Here is a 21,234-nt window from a genome sequence, read left to right as displayed (position 1 = left end):
AAAGACTTGTGAAATTTTCTGAATTTGCTGCTACTTTGTTCCCATATAGTATTTTTCTCATATGCAAGATATCCTTGTGATAGGAAAAAAATATTGCAACGATTGATTACTAGCATAATAAATCTGAAAGTAGTAAATCAGCATTTGTCAAATAAGGATAGCAATTTTTTTTCATGGAAAATGAATGTGATAGTGGAGGATCCCCCCAGACAGAGAATTTGGCCTCCTATTTCCTTTGCAATTAAAATCTTTTATGTATGTTGTCCACATTGCTATTTGTTCCTAAAAGGATTTTGTGGGTGGAGTGAGTGGAGAGCAATTTGACTGTAACAGTATGTGCCTTTTGATCCCACTGTTATTAGGTTTCTCAACTTAGATGCCTTGATTCAAGTATTAACAAGCTGTTTCTACTGGATTACAAAGATGGTTTATAATTTCTAATCTAGACCAAAAATAACAATAAAGTAAAATAATCAGAGCCATGTATATTGAAAATCATATTGTATTAAAATTATATCTATTAATTTACATTGAAAAGACATTAAAACAAGCGATTTACAATATAAACTAAACACAGTAGAGATTTATATTTAAAGTCAAAACTTTCCACCCAATTTTTCTAGGGAAGAGTTCTGAGCAGCCAATAGTTGAAGCAGCAGTGTTTATACACAATATTACCATATATTAGAAATAAGATTTAGCTATTACATGATAATATTAAATCTATTTGGATAATAATAGTAGATTTTTTTTTTGTTTACTAGGTAAGAGAAAGGCTTCTTCTTCCGGAAGTATTAAAATGAAAGGAGACTAAGCAAACTTGAGTAAAAAGTTACTAGCACAGTAATGCAATTTCCCCCCCACTGGCCTGAGTAATATCTCTAGCTGTATAGAAACGTCCGTTTTTTTTTCTTAAGAATTATTTGAAGGAAAAGAAAATCTAGATTTTGAAAGCTGGTGCTGAGTAAAATTTCTTAGCATGTATTGGATTTTCCCCCTATTCACCATTGAAAGATTTTGCTATTCATTATATCTCAATATCCCTTCAAAATTCCCATACTATTTTGCTCAGAAGAAATGTTGACATTTTCATTGAAACATATTTCATTGAAATGTGGTGACATGTCTTCACCCCCACTCCACCCCCCAATCTTCCCTCTTCATCAAATCTGGAGTTTATCTTGAAGGACAGAAAACAACAAAATTGTCTTCTGCTTGGTATGATTTTATAACTAGCAGGCTATTATTGTCCATGTGACGCCGCTTTAGGATTGGAACACTAATATTACAGAGGATAACTTCATTCCTAGAAAAACAACAAATCCTAGCTACCCATCTTGTCTTCAGTACTCAATATTCAACAAAAGCTAAAGGCATTCCCAGCAAATTTGACAAATATCCTTATAACACATGATTTCAAATATCTATTGACTAAATATTAAAGTGCACGTATCAAAGAATGGCATGTATAAGAAATTCTTAAATTCTTCCCCTATAAATCTTTATCCAATGTTCATATAAACATGTACCTTCACTTTTTTCCATAGATGTCCAAAACATGATTATGCAATCCTATAGCACTATCCCTAAGTCTACTTTTAATACTAAAGATGGCAATGAGTTACATGTTCAGCCCTTTGGTTTCATAATGATTTAGATTCTAATTCAGTCACAGGTTTCCACATTTTAAAAATTTCCTTCTTGTTGGCATTCCTTAGGTCTTAATCACATGAGTTCTATATGTTTGCTAAATTGTAATTTCTTCCTGTAAGAAAAAGCCTTTAGTTTTGTCATTATACCTTTCTATATATCATCATTATGTGTTTCCAGAGTGCTGCTGAAAGACATTGTGGAGCGATTTGGGAGGTTTTTTCTTTATTGTAATTCTGAGACAAGATGGTTAGAAATAGAAGGTGATGTCATTTGGATATTTAGTAGAATTCTGAATAAGGCAGTTTGACAGCTTAATAGAAGTCTAGTATGGAAGAAGCCTTTGTTTTCCTTAAAAAGCATGTAGTAAAATAAGGCAGTAAGATTTGCTGGAGTTAGGCAGCGCTATAATACAGTAAACTCTTTGCCACAAGACATGCAAAAGATGTTTAACTAGACAAAAGATGGCTGGGCCAAATATTAATACATTGTTAATAAAATGTTGAAAAGCAAAGAATCACTGAAAAATAAACCAGTTTTTCTAAAAACTTCAAAATTTAAGGAGATCTTTGCTTTAAAAAAGATCTTATTATGCTGCCTGTATTAGAAAGTATAATGTTTAACCTTATTGGTTCCTGATCAAAGAATGCTGAACACGTTAGTTCTTTAAGTGAATTTCGTAAAAATACTCATTCATACATTCATGATCAGATTTGTTTTGCTTTATCTTCTTGAGAAAACTTAATATTTAACTCTACTTCAAAAACTGGCTAATTTTGCAATACAAAGTGTCTCAGAAAAGAATAATTTTGCTCTCATATCAGACCACTCTATGTTCACCCCGAATTATGTGGGAGGAGAACTCATATTTGTCATGGCTTCTGTACCCACACATGTTACATTCAAAAGGGTCACGAAAACCATGACATCCCATATGGATAGTGAACATAACATAATCCAAGAAAAGAACACGACAATGATCACATCGAAAGAATCCAACGGGTTCACCTTCTTTGTTGAAAACTTTCAAGACATCACAGGGACAAATAGTTGATTGCCTTAACATGTCATATGATCTAGGGTTTTCCTTGAAAGTCAGCAGTCCATTCCTGGCCTGCAAAGGAGGAGGAACCATTTGATTTTGAAGGTAGGCATGATTCTGGTTCTCTTCTTGAATGTTATCTGAATCTGTAGAATGTTGACCACTATTGTTTGGAGAAAGGCCTTGCTCAGTAGGTATCTTGTCTCTCGGTTGGATGTCACTCCTTTCCATTCTCAGTGGGTTATTATTGGGCATTTCAGTGTGAGTGAATGTAAGAGGGTATAGGCTGCTGATAACAGGCACCATCTCTGAAGTTGGAGCAGCTGAGGTCTGCACAAGTGAGCGTGCTGGCTCTGCACCAAGATAGCCAATGGCATTGTTGAAGGCTTGCTCTGCCATGCACCCTGGCAGCATAGCCTCTCTCTCCTTTTCATATAAAAAGCCATGGCTGTAATTCACTTCAAAGTTAGGATGTTTTTCACCTACAGAAGAAAATAATACTTGAGGAGTTAGAAAACAAATTTCCCAAAGCGCAATATTTATGATGAACAAAGGAGGTTACACCTTTGATGGGCAGCATTTAATAACCAAACAAACATTTTCTGCATACTTTCTAGCCTTATTCAAGTCCTGGAAAATTATCTTTAAAGTAATGCAGAAAAGGGGGGAAAAAACCAGCAGGTAAAATGGTTCACAATATAGGCCCGGTATTTGAAAAATAAAATCATGGAATCAGGGTGAGTAGTTTTCATCAAAACTGCTGACACAGCCAACTTTTTAACCTGCAGTAGACAATACTTTCATATTAAAACTTTCTAAGCTACTTAATAGAAACTAGAACAAAACCTTGAGATATTTATCACTGGCACAACTATGAGTCAAGGACCTCCAATGTTCGGTGGATAGAAGTGAAACCATACACTCACGTTTCTTTAATAATGTGCTTGAGAGCGCTGACAGCTTATTGCCAATCTCAAGACCCATCTGATAGTTCAAAGGAATTTTAAAAAATCCCCACAACATGACATTTCACTATGACTCATAATACCTATTCTAGAAAACATGAATCAAATAATATTCTTAAGCTAAGTTCTCAAGAGGCATCCTGATTATATGTCAATATGTTTGCCACCCCTCCAAGTTGCTGGGATGTGAACAAAAGTATGCAAATATACCAACTTGCTTGGAATAAGGTGATCATTTATGTGGTAAAACCGAGATTTGGTTGAACTTGTTGAATTTGGCCTACATGTGCCTGAATGTATCAGTCTTACCTTTACCATTAGTAGGAAATGCCCCATATGGCACACAGATACTAAGGCTGGTGCTACAGTCTAACCTGCCCTTATCAAAAATGCATTATGCAAAATCCTTGAATGACCAAAGCCGTATTGGGCAGTGGAGGTCAATTTTTAGGGGGCCATCTGTGATGAACATGGTAAAGGTAGCCCTCAACTTACAACCACAACCGACCCCAAAATTTATGTTGCTAAGTGAGAAATTTGTTAAGTGAGTTTTGCCCCATTTTACAACTGTTCTCACCACATTAGTTAAATGAACTGGCTTCCCCATTGACTTTGCTTGTCAGAAGGTTGAAAAAGGTGATCGCAAGACCTTGGGATGCTGCAACCGTCATAAATGTGAATCAGCTGTGAAGCATACAAATGTAAATCACGTCATGGTGATGCTGCAACAGTCATAAGTGGGCGAAATGGTCATAAGTCACTTATTTTAGTGCTGTTGTAATTTTAAAAAGTCATTCAATGAACTGTTGTAAGTCAAGGACCACCTGTATAAGGAAAGTCCAATTCAGAATTTAAAAAAGTAAATGCTAAGGAATACAAATGAAATAAAAAAAGAAAACATTGTTATTTTTTAATGAAAATAAGATAAATGATATAATATTTTATATGTAATATAAACTAATCTGAGTAGAATTGGTAAATACTTGCAGGGAAATAAAGATATACATTTAATTATGAATAAAAGGGCTGCAAAATGTCTGAACCAGAGTCATTTTGATTGCTATGATTATGTATGAAAACAGGAATTAATAGATTGGTGATGACTGAAAAACTACAGAGGAGTTAGACTTTAGAATGGATGTGATTCAGAGGAAAATATTATTCTCTGAGGTGACATGATTGAACGAGTGAAAAGAAGATAATGAAAGAATACAGAAAAAGTTTGGGTTACTCTTGAAAACTGAAGAATGAATGAAAACAGTGATTAAAATTTGCTTAGAAGAAGTTCTGTTTGTTTCTAATACATAACATCAATTTGTTCATACATACTTATGTGACAAATATTACCCTAAAATCATAATAGATTTAATTATGATTTTATAATGAGAAATTGAGAAAATTAGTGAAAGATACAATAATAATGAATAGCTCCAAATGAGGGGCAAACCAGTTCTCATTAGTTTCATAAATGCTTCTTAAAAAAAAAAAAAGGGGGGGGGGAGAAACATAGGAAAAAAAGAAGTAAAAGATCCTAGAGTTGAAGTAAAAACCTGTGGGAAAAGAAAATACAAATTATGTAAAAGGGAAAAAAAAAGATAGATTAAATTTCCAGGAGAATGAACATATGTTAACAAGGAGGAAAATGTGAATACTGCGTACAACAGAATGAAAAGAATTGTGTTATAGAGGATCGCAGAAATATGAAGACTTACTCTAATGATCACTATGGAAAAAATGTTGGGTGGGATGATGAAGTGAAAAACGTAGTGGATCTGGAAAATGCACGTAACAGAATGTTGCAGAAATGAGGATGAAAGCAAGCAAGCGCTATAGATAAGAGAGAAGGATAGCTGCAAGCTCTTTAGTCAAAGAGAATAAGGAATTGTTAAAATTTAAATGAAAAGGGAAACTCACATTGATGAAGATAAAAATCTTGTGAGTGATCAGAGCTAACCAAGGAATCTTCATCAGAACGAAAGGAATGGGATTAAATATAAAGCCAATGAAATTTGAACTGAAACTAAAATGAGAAAAGCATGTTGGGCTATCTGAAGATATTTTTTATGTAAACTACAGCTATATTTTCAGGAGTAGAACTGAAATGAATGTTTTAAATATTTGTGCATATGAATGAAAAGGAAGTCATAAATACTGGGGGAATATTGAAAAAATGGTAAAAACTGCGGGTGTAGACGATGTAGCAGAAAACACATTAAAAGTATGGATGTGGCTTGTGAAAAAACTATGTGACTTATTTATTACATATGTGATGCCTGCATCTCTAATTAGAAGTAATGGTCATGTCTTTACTGAGAACTATGCAGAGTTCATCTCCATTGAGCTTGATAATGATATTGATCCTGCAGATAATATTGATTTTGATACAATTAATTTTCCAACTGCTTTTGTCGTATGAACAGAATCAACAACATTTGGAATCATATAAATGGGACCATACAAGTTTCCTACTAAGATAAAAATGCACTGAATAAAATAAAAATTTAAAAATCTGAGGTCGATACGATATTGTGACTTTGGGCCAGTCATGCACACTCAGCCCAATTCATCTCACAAGGCTGCTGTAGAGAAAATGGGAGGTGGAAGAAGTATTGTGTATGCTCACCTTCCTGGATTATTTATACAGACAATAAAGGTGAAATTAATATATAAAGAGGTGGCAAATAGAGCACATTTGCCATCTCTTTATACAACCTTTTAATTCAACCAATCAAGAGAAGACGAATGCTGATCGAAGCAATTGGTAAGATATTTTTCACCTTTTTTGGAGAAGAGGCTTATACTGATCAGTATTTAATTTCACTCCCTGACATGGGAAAGAACTGAGTGATGGAGCCACTGGGGTGAAGATGGGACAGATCTAAATCTGGATATAAAATTGAATCATTCAGTATCTCTACAATAACTGGAGATTTTTAGTCACCAGACAAAATCTCAGATTGTCTCCTTTCTCATTGAATCAGGGAAAGTATTGTCTATGATACACTCTTCTTTATGCTTTTCATTGTCAGAGCTCAGTACTAGCAAAACCAACATCGCAGTTGGTTATACTGCAATGGAACTCTGCGCTGGTGAAGAAGATGGTTTGTCCCAAGTGGCACTATCCGTCTCAATGTTTTCTTGGTTTATTTGGAAACTAAGTTTTGTCAGATGACTAGACTGTGCCAATGAGGATTTTAGTTATGGGTTAAAAAGGAGTAAACAGATATACCACTGCACTCAAATAAGACACAGCAGAAATAAGGTGCTAGACCCTGCTTATTTGCCCCAGGAATTGGTGTCATCCTAAAGTTTCAAATATTCCCCATTACTCTCAAGAGAGTAGCATAAAAAGCATAGACACAGTTTTTAAAAAATCACTATCCTAATTTTAAGATAGCCTATTCTGCTGTTTGAAGTTCTTAAATTTATCATTTTTGGCTGCTAATAGAGATTTGTATCATGTAATTCCCAGATTATTCTAGAGTAGACCAAAACTATTTTACTAAATTGCTAATTTACTCACTGGACTATTTTGTGTACATCTTTATATCTAATTCTCTCTTTCTTAAACAAATACTTAGGTAGAAAAATCAACATTTTCTTTTAATAATTTTTTATGTTGTACTTAAAAATGATTAAGTACAGGTTAATAATGTGATTTCGAGGAAAAAGGATGGAGTGAGGGAATTATTTTGATTTTTTAAAAAAGAACACCAATCCGAAGGATAATATTTTAAAACAAGAAAAACAAATGCAAAAAAGGTATCAAAATACCTCTGTATTTTTTCCTTTTTAATATGGTCTGCAAAAAATATTTTGCCAAATTACACCACGGAAAAGAGTTTATTTATTTATTTATTCATAACCCTCATTTGTTATTTTAACAAATAACTTAAGGCAGCAAACATATTCAACACAGCTTCCTCCTCCTATTTTCCTCATTGCAACAACCCTGTGAAATGCATTGGGAGAGAGAGAGAGAGAATCACTGACCCAAAGTTATTTGGCTGGCCTTCATGGTTAAGGCGAGACTCGTCTTGAACTCATAGTCTTTTGCTTTCTACTCTGGTGTCTTTTTTAAATATATATATAAACAAGACGGATTGATGACATCCACAAATATTGTGGGCCCAATTGGTAAAAGAAAGGACTCAGGATTATATTGATTGGAAACATAAGGAAGAGGCTTCATCCTGCAGTGGATAGATAATGGCTAAAATAATGGTGATGATGTTTTATCAACAGGAATAAAATGCAAAACAGAGAAAACAGAAAAAACATTCATCCAACAGTAACAACAACAAAAAATGTGTCCAAAAAAGGAAAGCAATAACCCAAACACCATAAAGGGCTAACATTGAACATACAGAAAAAAATATATCCTAGCTGGATGCTACACACACACACACACAGAGAGAGAGAGAGAGCCCGTATTTTTCAAAATATAAGACACACCTTTTTCCCTCAAAAAAGAGGGTGAAAATCTGGATGTGTCTTATACACTGAATACAGCATTTTTGCCTCCCAAAACCCTGCCTCCTTTGCAAAAATGGCTGTGCATAGCTTTAGGAGGCTTATAGAGTGCTCCTGGGGGCTGGGGAGGGCACAAATGCCCCCAAAATGGGCCGTTTTTTGCTCGTTTTTGCCCCCCCCCCCGGAGCACTCTATAAGACTCCTAAAAGCTATGCATGCCCTTTTTTTTTTTGATAAAAAACCAGCCAAGTTTTGCGAAAAATGGGGCATTTTTGGGACGTCTGCAGAGTGTATATAAGAACAGTCAACAGGTTAACCAGAACATTATTCCAATCTTCAAATCCCTCTGTTAAACATCTGTTATTGTATTGTATCTAATTCACCTCCAGTCTCTTATAAAGCTGTCTAGTCCATTGTCTCTAATCAATTTATTTGTAAACTGCTATCATATTTCCCCTTAATCTTCTCTTTGCAAGCTAAGTATACAGTTTCTTTCTTTATTTTTCATATGCCACTGTTTTTAGATCCATCATCATGTGAGTTGCCTCCTGAAGTCATTTTTGTTTTTCTGAATCTCATTTAATGTCTGATGCCCAGTCCTGGAGCAGAACTCCAAGCTAATAAGTGTGTATTATTTCCCATCACACAGGTGTAATGCTTTTGTTAATGCAATCCAAAATAACATTGGTCCAATTAGCTATTTCATCGTAATTTTTGCTCATTTTCAGCTGGTAATGTACTAAAAACCCTAGATTGTTCTCATAGGCATGGTGGTCAATGATGGATCTATATATTTGATGTTTCCTCTGATGCATCATCTGTTAAGATACAGCTAAATGTTCAAGATTGTAAGCATTATTTCATTTGTGTGTTTTTTCTTCTAAATTTTTTTAGCCAATCACTATTTAATGTCATCAACCAATTTAAAAAGTTTCCAGTCCATCCAATAGGCCATGTATAATAATGTTTAATAGCAGGTGTCCAAGGTCAGAGCTCACTCAGTATGCTCCTTCCAATGAATTTATTAGTATTCTTTGTGTGAGCTTTTCAACTAAATCCTCTGCATTGCAGAACTGCAGAACCTCTAGTTCACATTTACCTATCTTGTGTGCAAGAATGTAATGAGAGGTTTTGCTTTTGCTAAAGACAGTGCTCAATGTCCTATATCATCTAATAATATCAGTTTTCCCTTTATTTTCTACCAAGCTAAGGGATTACTCTGTCATGAAAAAGAGACAGACTGACATTTGTCCTTAACAAACCAATTCTTACTCCTACTAATCACAGTATTTTTTTAACATTCTCGGAGACCTACATCTTTATAATCTCTTCTAGTATCTTACCCAATGCAGATATTAGTTTGTATGTTTTGTATTACTTTACAGTCTGACGTTTTCCAAGAGAATCAGCTGATACATTTAGCAAACTATTGCAGAAAATGGGTGACAGACATACATATGACCAGCTCAAAGAACACCCCCTCCCCCCAAAAAAGATGTAAGTCCCAAAAGATAAAAGTTGCAAAATAGTAGTGCCAAAATGAATATAGCACTCCCACTAAACAACAATTTCTAGGCACCCAAGTGGTCAGGAGAATAATAGATTAAGAGTGGAGTGAAATGACAGTGAAACTGCAGCTTTAACTTCTGAAGATGGAATCAGCAGAATAGTTAAGTTCTTAGAAAAAAATCATGATGATGTGTCAATTCTTACAAAGATTAGAATCAAGCAGGAAATTGTTTTTCCTGTGACATTCTAGGGAAGTAAAGTTGGACGTTAAATTAACAGAATAGTAAAAGTATTGATACTTTTGAACTATGGTATTGGGCAAAATACCTGAGAATACCATGGATAGCCAAGAAGACAAGACAAAACAAAAGAAAAAATACATGCATTGAAAAAATCAAACCAGAGTTCTTATGCAAGGCACAATTTACCAAACTCAAACAATTATACTTTGGATACATTACACAAAGGCCTAGATCTCTGGAGAAGTCTATTGTGCTAGGAAAAGTGAAAAGAAAGAGAAGAAAATGAAAGAGAAGATGAGTACAGGTAGCAAGATGGATTTACTCAATTACAGGAGCAATTGATGCACTCATAGAAGACTTGAAAAATCAGAATAGAGACAGATAGTCTTGAGAAAGCCAAGAAGTTGATATCAACTTGGTGGCACATAATCAACCTATGTGGAAATTTTCAAAGTCTTCTTTGATTTGATGGACAGTTTAGGACTAATTGATATATTGAGACAGAAGAACAGTAATTCAAAGGATCCGTTTCAAGAATGGATCTGATTTGGATTTCAAAGAACAAATGTAGAGTTAGTATCAAACATCTTTTAGAATTATAATCTTGTGGATTTGGTTTATAAGGGAAAGTCAAATTCTTTTAGATGGAGACTGAATGAAATGTCACAGAAAGAAGAGTAGCAAAGGATTGTGAAAAGAAATTAAAACGTTTTTGAAAATAAAGGCACTCATTTAAGTATGATTTGACATGCAGGTAAAACTGTTATTAGAGATTATTTTACACACCACAATACTGTACTTAAAAAGAAGAGCCAAGAGAAAACACAAGCTATTTTGGATAATACAAAGGGGGTGGGGATGGAGACAAATGAAAGACATTTCTAGAGAAGATATGTATTTCTCAACATATTAAATTGCTACAACATCAGTAAGAGAAATGGAAATAAAAATCATTTATTTAAAGCAAAAAATGGTTGAATTTGCAAGTAAAGCAGAAAAATGGCTAGCTTATAAAATATAAAAAGGAGAAGAAAATGGCCTATAGTCACTTGGTTGAGTTAGAAACTGAATGAATGAGTGAATGAATAAGTGAAATGATAAGAGGGAGAAACAGCTATAATGGACAATGCGGCTGTACAAAAAACACTCCATCATTCCAATTTACATAAAGCAGGGGATATTTTACTAAAGAAAACAGATGAATTTCTAAAGAAATAAAATTTATCAGGGATTACAGAGGAGCAGAAATAAATTATGAATGAACCTATAACAATAAGAGAAGTTGCTGAAGATTATTGTTGTTGTTGTTGTTGTTGTTGTTGTTGTTGTTGTTGTTGTTGTTGTTATTTTAAAAAACCAGGGAAGATGCCTGGACCAAATGGATTGCCAGGTTCTTATGTTTTGAGGATGAACATAATGAATTTTATTTAGGAAAGAAAATCCTAGATACTTGGAAAGAGATCAATATAACACTAATAGCTAAATAGGGACAAAATTTGATTTTAACAAGAAACTATAGGCCAGTTTCATAACTGAATAATTTCTACAAGACATTCATAACCATTATAGCCAATAAACCTAAAATATTTTTTTTAAATGTATTTATTAAGACCAATGTTAATTTTTTTTTAAATCTAAAAGACTGTTATAAATGTGCTAGATATTTTGGAATATTTAGAGCAACATAATGCAAAAAAACCTGCACTGATTTTGTAGATGTAGAGAAGGCTTTTGACCATTTGAATTGGGCCTCTTTATTCAAAGAGGTTTTAAATGATGTTTATTTTGGGGAGAACTTTATAACATGAGTAAGACTGATTTATACATCACAGAAAGCACAAATAATTGTTAACAAAGAGCTAACAAAACCATGTTAAATACAAAAAAAAAAACAAGAGAAGGATGCTCTCTGTCTCTCCTCTTATTTATTTAGTTTCCTGAAATACTAAATAGAGATAGAAGAGAAGATGAGAGACTTTAAAAGAGACTTACAAGTTAAGAGCTTTTGTAGATAATTTGATGTTGATTCTGGAAGATCCTTTAAAGAGAACTGAAATATTAATGGACACATCAAAATTAATTGGTGCACTGGTAGGTTTTAATGAGGTAAAATATTTGGGTATCATTATGTCAAATATAATTGTATGTTATTTCAAAATAGTTATGTGAAGACATGGAACAATATTAAAAAGATATGTTAAGATGTGGAAACCAAAATTTGATGAAAGAATCTTTATGATAAAAATAAATGTTTTGCTTCGAATGATGTTGTTATTTCAGACAATACTTACATTGATAACTGATGCCCCATTTAAACCATATCAGGAGAATATGTCTAAATTTGGATGGCAAGGGAAAAAAACACGAGTTAAATATAAACTTTTATAAGATGCAAAAGAAAGAGGATTGAACACACCTGGTCTGGATGAAGAATGGGTGTTGGTCATAGGTGGGCTCCTGCCGGCATTACTACCGGTCCGGTGCCCGAAAATTTTTGCTAGAAGTAAAGATATTAGAAGTTGGACAAGAGAAATATAATATAAAATCAAGAAAAAAGCTTGGGGCGGAGGGATAGAGATTTCAATAGTTTTCTTGTTTGCAATTATTAGAAAATTTTAAAGTAAATAAAAGAGTTTATGAGAGTGAACATTGTAAGAGTGACTTTGAAATAAAATCTAATTGCTAAAATATATATATTTTTTTAAATTAAAACTTGAAATAGAAGAACAGGTGAAAGAATGCATGATAAAGTAGCTTTAATTCTTTTATTATAATATGCAGATGTAGTAATGTAAAATATATGGCTGAAAGGATTGAAATTAACATTATGTTATAATCTTAAAGAGAATTTTTATAAAATGATGTACCATTAGTATATATCACCAGAAAAATTGTCTAGAATGTTTAAAGACAATCCAAATCTATATTGGAAATATGAACAAGAACAGATATTTTACATATTTGGTGGACCTGTAAAGAAGCTAGAAAATTCTGGCTTCAGCTATTTATAGACTAATTCATACGATATTAAACATTAATATACAATTGAGACCATGGGTTTTTCTTTCAGGATTGATGGACAAACGCTTGGAGAAAAAATCATGACACTTTCTTTTGATACATTAGAATTACAGCAAGATTATTGTATGCACATAAATGAAGAGATTTGACACTAAATGTGTCAAAGACTAGATGGAGAAGCTGATGAAAGTGGCTGGGATGAACAAATTCATTTATTTGATCAGAGAAAAGACAATATTTATGTTTATTGCTAACTTGGAAACCCCTTATAGACTTCCTTGCACAAAAAAGAAAAAAATGAACTCGTGATTTATGGTTTTGATGATTAGACAGAATATATTGCAGAAAGAAGAGAGCTACGTTGTAATCATAGAGTAAGAGGTAAATTCATGTTGTACTTATAACTGCTGTGAAGTAAATCAGAAGCTATTTCTTTGTATGGTTCATTTTCAGATTTTTCTGTTTTTCTCTTCCTTTCTTTCACTTTTAGCTTTGTCTTTGATTTCTTCCTTCTTTTCTTTTTCTCACTTTATATTAATTTATATTAGTCTTTATCTTATTTTATAAAAATCTCTAGCATAATTATACTAAGAAGGAAGTTGGCTTCATAATCTTTACAGATATCTAATCTTGTTTTCATACTGACTGTGTATCAAAAGTTTGATGTTTGTAAGTGCCAGCATATGCTGATAGGTACAGGGGAAAAATAGAGAACAGAATTTAAATGATCTTTCTTTCATAGAGTTATTCACCAGATTAGATTTCATTAAATAGATTTTTGACAGTTCTGTTCAATAAGAAGAGTACTAACAATGTCGAGGCCAGTATATGTTCTTCTTTATCTTCTGGGTCTGAACAGTAAGACAATTGTGTTATTAAATTTGCACTTATAATATGAAAGAAAATGACACAATAAAAGAAAAACAATGCAATCAGATGTAAATTAAAATGCATTCAATAAAAAATCAGGAATCATATTGCTTTAGTATTCAGGTGGCAACAGGCCGGCTAGAGAGTACCCAGTACAGGTAGTCCCTGACTTACAACCATAATTGAGCCCATAATTTCTGTTGTTAAGTGAGACATTTGTTAAGTTAGTTTTGTCCCATTTTACAACCTTTCCTGCCTCAGTTGTTAAGTGAATCACTGCAGTTGATAAGTTAGTGAAATGGTTGCTAAGTAAATCTAGCTTCCCCATTGACTTTGCTTGTCAGAAGGTAGCAAATTTAGCATCACATGACCTTGGGACACAGCAATGTTCATAAAAATGAACCATCTGGTATGCTTCTGAATTTTGATCATATGATCATGGGGATGCTACAAACATAACTGTGAAAAATATTCATAAGTCATTTTTTTCAGTGCCATTGTAACTTTAAACAGTCACTAAATGAACTGTTGTAAGTCAAGGATTACCTGTAGTACCTTATAGGCTCTGAACTTGTAGTTTGCCACAGTAAAACACACATTATCACTGGTTTAAAATACAGCATTCCTATACCAATTCCATGCACCTATCATTCTCCAAGAAGTTTAGGGTGGGATGCATTGACTTTATGTATTTTTTTCTCACAATATGAAGTTCATAGCAGATTGAGGATTTTATTTTCTCCTTACCAAGTATTCTACCTCCAAAAGCTGTGATTTATTGACTACTACTGGAGGAAGAGTTATTGATTAAGTATAGAGTATTAATACCAGTAATGTTAAATCAAACTTTGAATTTTCTTAGTTCCCCAAGCACAAGCAAAAATAATCTGCTCCTTCTGCAACCCTAACATTTTGGATTCATCTCCAATATTCACAATGAAGCTTGCACAGCAGAAAATCTGTGTCACTGCAAATCCGCTCTGATCAACAAATTCTTACACAGAACCATTTCTGGAGTTTAATATATGGTACTATCAAACAATTTTGCATGGCTTTTGATGTAAATGACTGAGGGAGGTCTTTGCAGTTAAGGTGAACAATTGTTCCCCCTCCACTTTTGCAAATTCAGAAGAAAAATATTAGGTCAACTTTATTTTTGTTCAATGGCAAAGGAATAATAGCTGTAAGATCTTTAGACAAATCCAAAGTATTGTAGATCTCTTCATACAATTGTGGGGGGTTTAATTTGGGCGCTGGGGAGCAGGGAAGAAAAAGATGTCATATTAGTTTGGGCATGTTTGTACTGTCAGAAAACAATATTTCCTTCTACTCTGAATGGAAATAGAATAATACACAAAATCAGAGGTTAAAGATAGAAAATCTATCTACTTTTAAGGGCTATTGCTTAAAGATTTATATTATAGCATTAAGATCGAACAGTGAAAGACGTATAACTATGATTCAGTGGGTTTTTATTAATCTTCAAAATTTAAATGAAGTTGCTGCCAAAAACTACCTGCCCAAAATGGCCAAGCCTTTAACATTATACTGAAATCCATATTGAGATCATTTAATAGGCCTCCTTTAAGTTGTGTAAAAAGCTGAGAAATCAAGCAACCATCCAATTTTTCCAATTGAGAAATATATTTGATTTGACATGGCCACATAATTAAAAATATATTTTCCCTTATAGTCTGGTTAGTATTAATTATTATTCCATTATTTCATATTTGATAATATAATATACTTAGGAAATACTATAAATCCTAGAAATTAACAGCAAAAAAAATCTTTTTTCTCTTTTTCAATTAATTATTTCAGTTACAATTGAACAAATCATATTTTCATTAAAATTCCACAATATAATTATCAGATGCCTAAAATAAACTGCATTAAAATAAACATAATTTTGAAAAGTCAATATTGACACTGACACTGATATTATTTTATTATAAACAATCATTCTAATTAATAAATTATTTTTAAATAAACAATATATGATAAGAAGATAGGAATTAAAAGGAATATTACATGATTGTATATGCAAGCACCTGAACTTTTCATTCTACGAACAACTGATGTGATCGAGCAATCATAATAGTTATTTTTAAAAATTCATTACTGATTCAATATTCAATTGATCTAATTAGTAAGTAGAAGAAAACAATTCTTAATCAACAAAACAGAATGTCTCTGCATTTACTTTTAACACTGCTTCATCTAGCTCTCCGACGGTGGTAAAGAATGAGATGTTTTACTCTTGTAGCAGTTTACTCTATATTTCAAAAGACGTATTGCTGAGCTTTTGAAAAAATATTTATCAATGAAAAGCAGTAAGCTAAAACCAGTTTTGCTATAAGTATTTATTATAATATCTATTTCATGGAGGAAGAAAGAATGCTTCTTCCCCACCCCCCAATGTTAGATAAAGGAGAGAAAATTATTTGCCCTATAGTATCTGCATATACTTTGGTAACAGGATCTGCTGTTTATACACCTTTTTGTTTTGTGGCTGCCTTGATTGGTTGACAATAATTTGAAATCAGTGACAATTCTCCATCTAATGCTCTCCTGGAGGCTTTGTGGTTTGAAAGAGTCATCTATCATCAGAAACCTCTCCACTGTATATTTCAGGGGCTGGTCTGTATTAAGCCATGAATACGCCTAAATCCATTCATGTCATGGTAAAGAGGGAAGAAGGAAATATGGTAACGGCTTTTCTTTATTTGATATGTTACTGTTGTCTAACAAATGCAAGTTTATATTTGTTCGTAAGAAGAACCATTTCATATTTACATTGCTTTTAATGGCCATACCCAAAAGAGGGTCCATGAAAAAAAAATCCTTACCAATAAATTTCTGTGGCATGGAACGTTTTCGTTTGGCAACGTTGCTTGCTAAGCGGTCCAGGACAAGGGCCCGCTCAGTCCCCATTTCAGTTCTGATGTGCCTTCTCTCTGAACTTTCTAGATTGGGAAAAGCAAACAGAAAAATTAGAATAAAGTCCTTAAAAGCAAGTTTTAAAGGAAGATGTAAATGCCCACAACTGTTCATTTAGCAGATCTGCATGGGATTAACTGTGTGGTTATTTTTTTCTTCTTCTGCCTCTCTCTTATTCTCATACCTCCGTTTCACTAATGTGGTCAGCAGAGCTGGAACAAAATAGAAGACACATCCAAATTTTGCAATTCTCAGATTCACAAAGCCTCACAGAATTAACATCTTGATTATACACTTCCTCTTGTTAATGAACAAGCTTGACCTGGTAGTTTATGAAACACAGAGGAAGACCTTGTCCCGCCCAAATTTCCATCTGATTTTGAGAACGATAACTAGACACCTGCAGAACGGCCCCTGAAGATGTAAAACGCAAGGGCACATGGAGAATATTCAAACCCATGAAATGTTGATCCACTGAGATGAAATCTTACTATCTCCACCCTATGAAACGTTACTTATTATTAATAGTGATAGTAATATTCATGATAGCAGTATATTATCAGTAGGCTATACTGATAGCAAGAAAGAAACTTGCACAACAAAATTTCATGGTGGCTGGGTTTATACCACATGTTAAATTCTATCTACAATGCATTTTTCTCTTAATTTCTATGGAATAGTACAGTCTAGTCATATTTTGTTTTATTATTATAGTTATATTTTGTTTAGAGTACTGTGAAGACAAAACAACAGAATGTTGGGGGTTTCTTGGTTGGGAAATATTCTTATTACATCTTATTACAATTATTTGTCCCACAAAGCAAGGAAGTAGGTTGGTAAATGCAATAATTGCCATAATAAAACTACCCCATTCCTCCATTTTCAGTTTCAGTGAATGTTTCATTGCAGCTACATCCCAATTCCTTTCAGTGCAGAAACGCATGGTAACCTCTCCCAAGGATAACACTAAAACCATTTTTTAAAATCAATTATATATCTTCTTAAAGAAAATGTATAAAATTGAAATCATTAGCATTGGCATAAATGTGTCAATTTGCTTCTGTAAGCGTAAGGGAAGGCTGCAGCCATATATGAGGTTATTTCTATATGCAGATGAAAATGTAAAACAATTGAAATGGTGTTTTTAGTCATTTTTAGTCTTCCTGCATGGAGAATTGGTGTTTCCAGGAATCTGATGGCACTAATAATTTTGACAGTGCAATGGAATGGGGAATTGGCCTGGTATTGTTGGCCTCTCTAAGAAACCCTGGGAAACAGATGGCAGGCTACACTTATGCACATAGATACATACCTTTACTTCATAAGATTTGATGTTTTGCTCCTTTATTAACTTTATAAACAGAACATAATTTTAGCTGAGAGATGTAGTACACTAACATTAGTAAGAATTTCCTAATCTGAATTATAATTTTGAAAAGCAGTTGTCCAAGTATGTTTCCAGTCTCTTGAGAATGGCTTTTTTCCAAACAATTTGTCAAATTCTAGAATTTGCATACAGTTTAGGTGAAATGTTTTAATTTTGATCTTGACTGGATGGACATAATTTTCCCAGTAATTTGATGTTTCAAAGGTGGCTTTCCAAAAATTCTTATTGCTCTTTTTTTTTAAAGCAAAATCTTATATTATAGTCTTTTAATTTATCTAATAGTGGTTTTTTAAAGTTCTAAATAAAAAGATTCCTCTCCCTCCATATTGCAATTTTTTATAAATTAAATAAAATGTCCCCTAAAAGCAAAAATATATCTTGGAGGGGAAAAGGTTAAATAAATTTTCCTAATTTTTTTTTAAATCAGAGTATATTTTTATGAAATGATTTGCAAAAAAAATATGTAAAACAGACAATATCTGTGAGCACCTTGAAAAAATATGGTAAATACATGGGATTTATTAATAATTACTTTTTCCAGATTAACTATATTTTATTTTTCATCAGTAGATTATAGCAAAGCTGCATATGTAATATAGTTTGTAATATATTTCAGCAATGGAGTAGGTAAAATACCTCATGATTAGCAGCTACTTAAGTACAACCATAATAAATGGATATATAGCTCAATTAACAATTATAGCAAATTTGTTTCAAGGTAGATCAAACTGAACTCAGGTAGGAGTGGAGTGTAACGAGGTTTAATCCTGGGTTTCAATGATTTTTGTTAGTCATTTGGTTGAGGAAAGAGGTAATGCTTATCAAATCTGCTGATGATACAACAACTTCTCAAAATATTTGTCAAAAACTTTGAGGAGTTGCAAGATTGGGAGGTTCCTGAGAGAATGCCTTCTCAGCAAAGCCTTATGAGCAGGCTTACCACTTCAATGCAAAATTTTGCTAAGCAAAAAACAAAACAAAAAAAATTATATTTTCAGAGCCTGTATAAAGATTAATATGTTTTGTTTTGTTTGTGGTTTCTCTCCCGCCCCGCCCCCCAATCCATCTGCTCTACATTTGACTTTTTAAGGAAAAATAATTATTTCTTGAGCAGGACTATCGATTTCCACCCTGGAATTATGAATGAGGAAGAGAGGTAGCTATCAGACTACAGGGAAGAGGGGGTTGCAAGAACGAGGGACAAGATTTTCAAGTATCAGAGTCTAAAGGAAATAGATGATCAGGCAGTGACTTTATGGCAGTGCAACTACATGGGGAAAGAATGCCAAACCCAACTTAAAGTCTTTAGCGGTTTGCAAGCTTTAGTATTTTAACAGTAGGTGATTTAAAGGAAGTGGGATTTTTCTTATGATCGTAATAGCTCAGGAAAAAAACCCCATCAATTTCTATTCTTTTTTTGGACTTCCTTGAGTAAAAATAACAAAGTGGGGAGAGAGTAAGTTATAACAAAATCAATAATCATTCTGATCCATATACAAACTAAAATTAGTATAGGAATTAAGTTTTTGCCTATATTTGTATTTGTCTCATGAATAAATAATATCAAAATGTATTACTTTACTTGAAAATATCGTAACAATATCTAAACAAATATTGTTTGGTTTGGGATTCAAAGATAAGCAAATTTATCCTGGCCATTAAAAAGAAAAAGGTTTTAAATTCCCAGTCAGAGAGATTTTTAAGCTGATATGTTCTAGCACTGTGTTGATATATGAATTATTTTTTAAATAGTATTCTTATTTCTTGCCCAGTCTTAACCCAAATGAAATCATTAGTTTTATTCATGTAGTGGGTTATGCAAAATCTTTACAAAAGTCTGTTAGGGAACAAGAATCAAGTGCACCAAAGAGACTGGAAATGTGGTTTAGAAACAATATTTAGGGGGGGGGGGATTATATTCCTTAGAAACCAAACATGAGTCAATAGCATTTGGCTGCAGAAACATTAATTCCAATTTTAGGCTACATCAACAAAGGTACAGTTTCCAAATCTATAAAGTAGTACTTATACTTTATTCAACATTGGGCAGCTCCCATTTTAAGATCTGTATTTGGTTTTGAGACTATCCCAGCACTTTAAAAAGATTGAAAAATCTGGAGGAGAAAAATTTGGGAATTAGAAATTACATCCTATTCAGAGAGATTGAAATAATTGGAAATATTTAGCCTCGAGAAATAAAAACTGAGTGTGGCTTTAAAAAGTACCGTTAAATGGCTAAGCATGTGTTACATAGAAGATGGGGAAAGTAGGAAGTCTCCCATTTGCTTGGATAGGAAGTTTATTTTCACTCCTGCAGTAGAAAATTGCACTTAGTGCCCAAACTCTATCATTATTTTATAATATAAAATAATTATGCATTTCAGTCCAGTGTCTCATATTTTTATATTAAAAAATATAAAATAAAACAAGAAAAGCACAGGTGGCAAAATAGGAGCACAAATAAAAGCAATAAATAACAATGCAGAAAAGAATCTGATCAGACTTGTTTAATTATTTAAATGACTGCTGATGCTCTTAACATTCTTTCAGCGAACCTGAAATAACACCAATTAAATTTAATGCAGTATTAACATAATCTGGAATTGTGGCTTTCAAAATTTGTTCCTCCGAGTGCAACAAGTTTATCAGTATTTTATTAATGAGAAGATTTATGAAAGCAGACAAACTTGCTAAAAAGTAGTTTGTCTAACATATTTTCCTTTGTTTGAAAGATAGGAACAAATGCTAAATATGCTCTAGGCCACTCGTCCACAGGAAAAGCATACACAGAGTTTCATAATCAATTTCACACAAACTACTTTAAGCTAAAACTTAAAATACAGAAAAGCTTGGATTTTTTTTTTACCAAATACCATCCATTCTGAATTTCACCTCCTTGGGTTAAGCAAGTAAGAATAATTTACTGGGAGGAGATCAAAGATCTGTCTAACTGGAAATTTTGTTCTTTGCCAGAGATCAAACTGATGGCTTAAAGACTGATGCAGAGAGTAGCTAAGATGATTATGATCTGCTCCACTGGAAGAGATTTGTCATTAAAGAAAGAAGTGCTTAAAAAGCATTATATAGACATAATATTGTACCACATATGAAGGCTGTTGCTCTGTAGATACTCGC

The 21,234-nt window shown here is 33.1% G+C and overlaps 1 protein-coding gene across 2 annotated transcripts in view; it reads right to left on the bottom strand.

Annotated features, from left to right (window-relative positions):
- Positions 1-484: 484 nt before the first annotated feature.
- The window catches only part of IKZF3 (IKAROS family zinc finger 3), a 48,022-nt gene continuing 27,272 nt past the window's right edge, over positions 485-21,234 (bottom strand). For both annotated transcript variants that reach the window (XM_081933891.1, XM_081933892.1), the window contains 2 exons: positions 16,622-16,738; positions 485-3,174 (listed from right to left, as the gene is read on the bottom strand). In XM_081933891.1, the coding sequence (XP_081790017.1) occupies positions 2,471-3,174; positions 16,622-16,738 (821 nt within the window). In that variant the 3' untranslated portion in view covers positions 485-2,470. The remainder of the gene's footprint in view (positions 3,175-16,621; positions 16,739-21,234) is intronic.

This window comes from Natrix helvetica, assembly GCF_964273705.1.
Source record: "Natrix helvetica genome assembly, chromosome: Z".
Classification (NCBI taxonomy): Eukaryota; Metazoa; Chordata; class Lepidosauria; order Squamata; family Natricidae; genus Natrix; species Natrix helvetica.
Note: the sequence above shows the minus strand (reverse complement) of the source record. Positions and strands in the feature narration are given on the sequence as shown.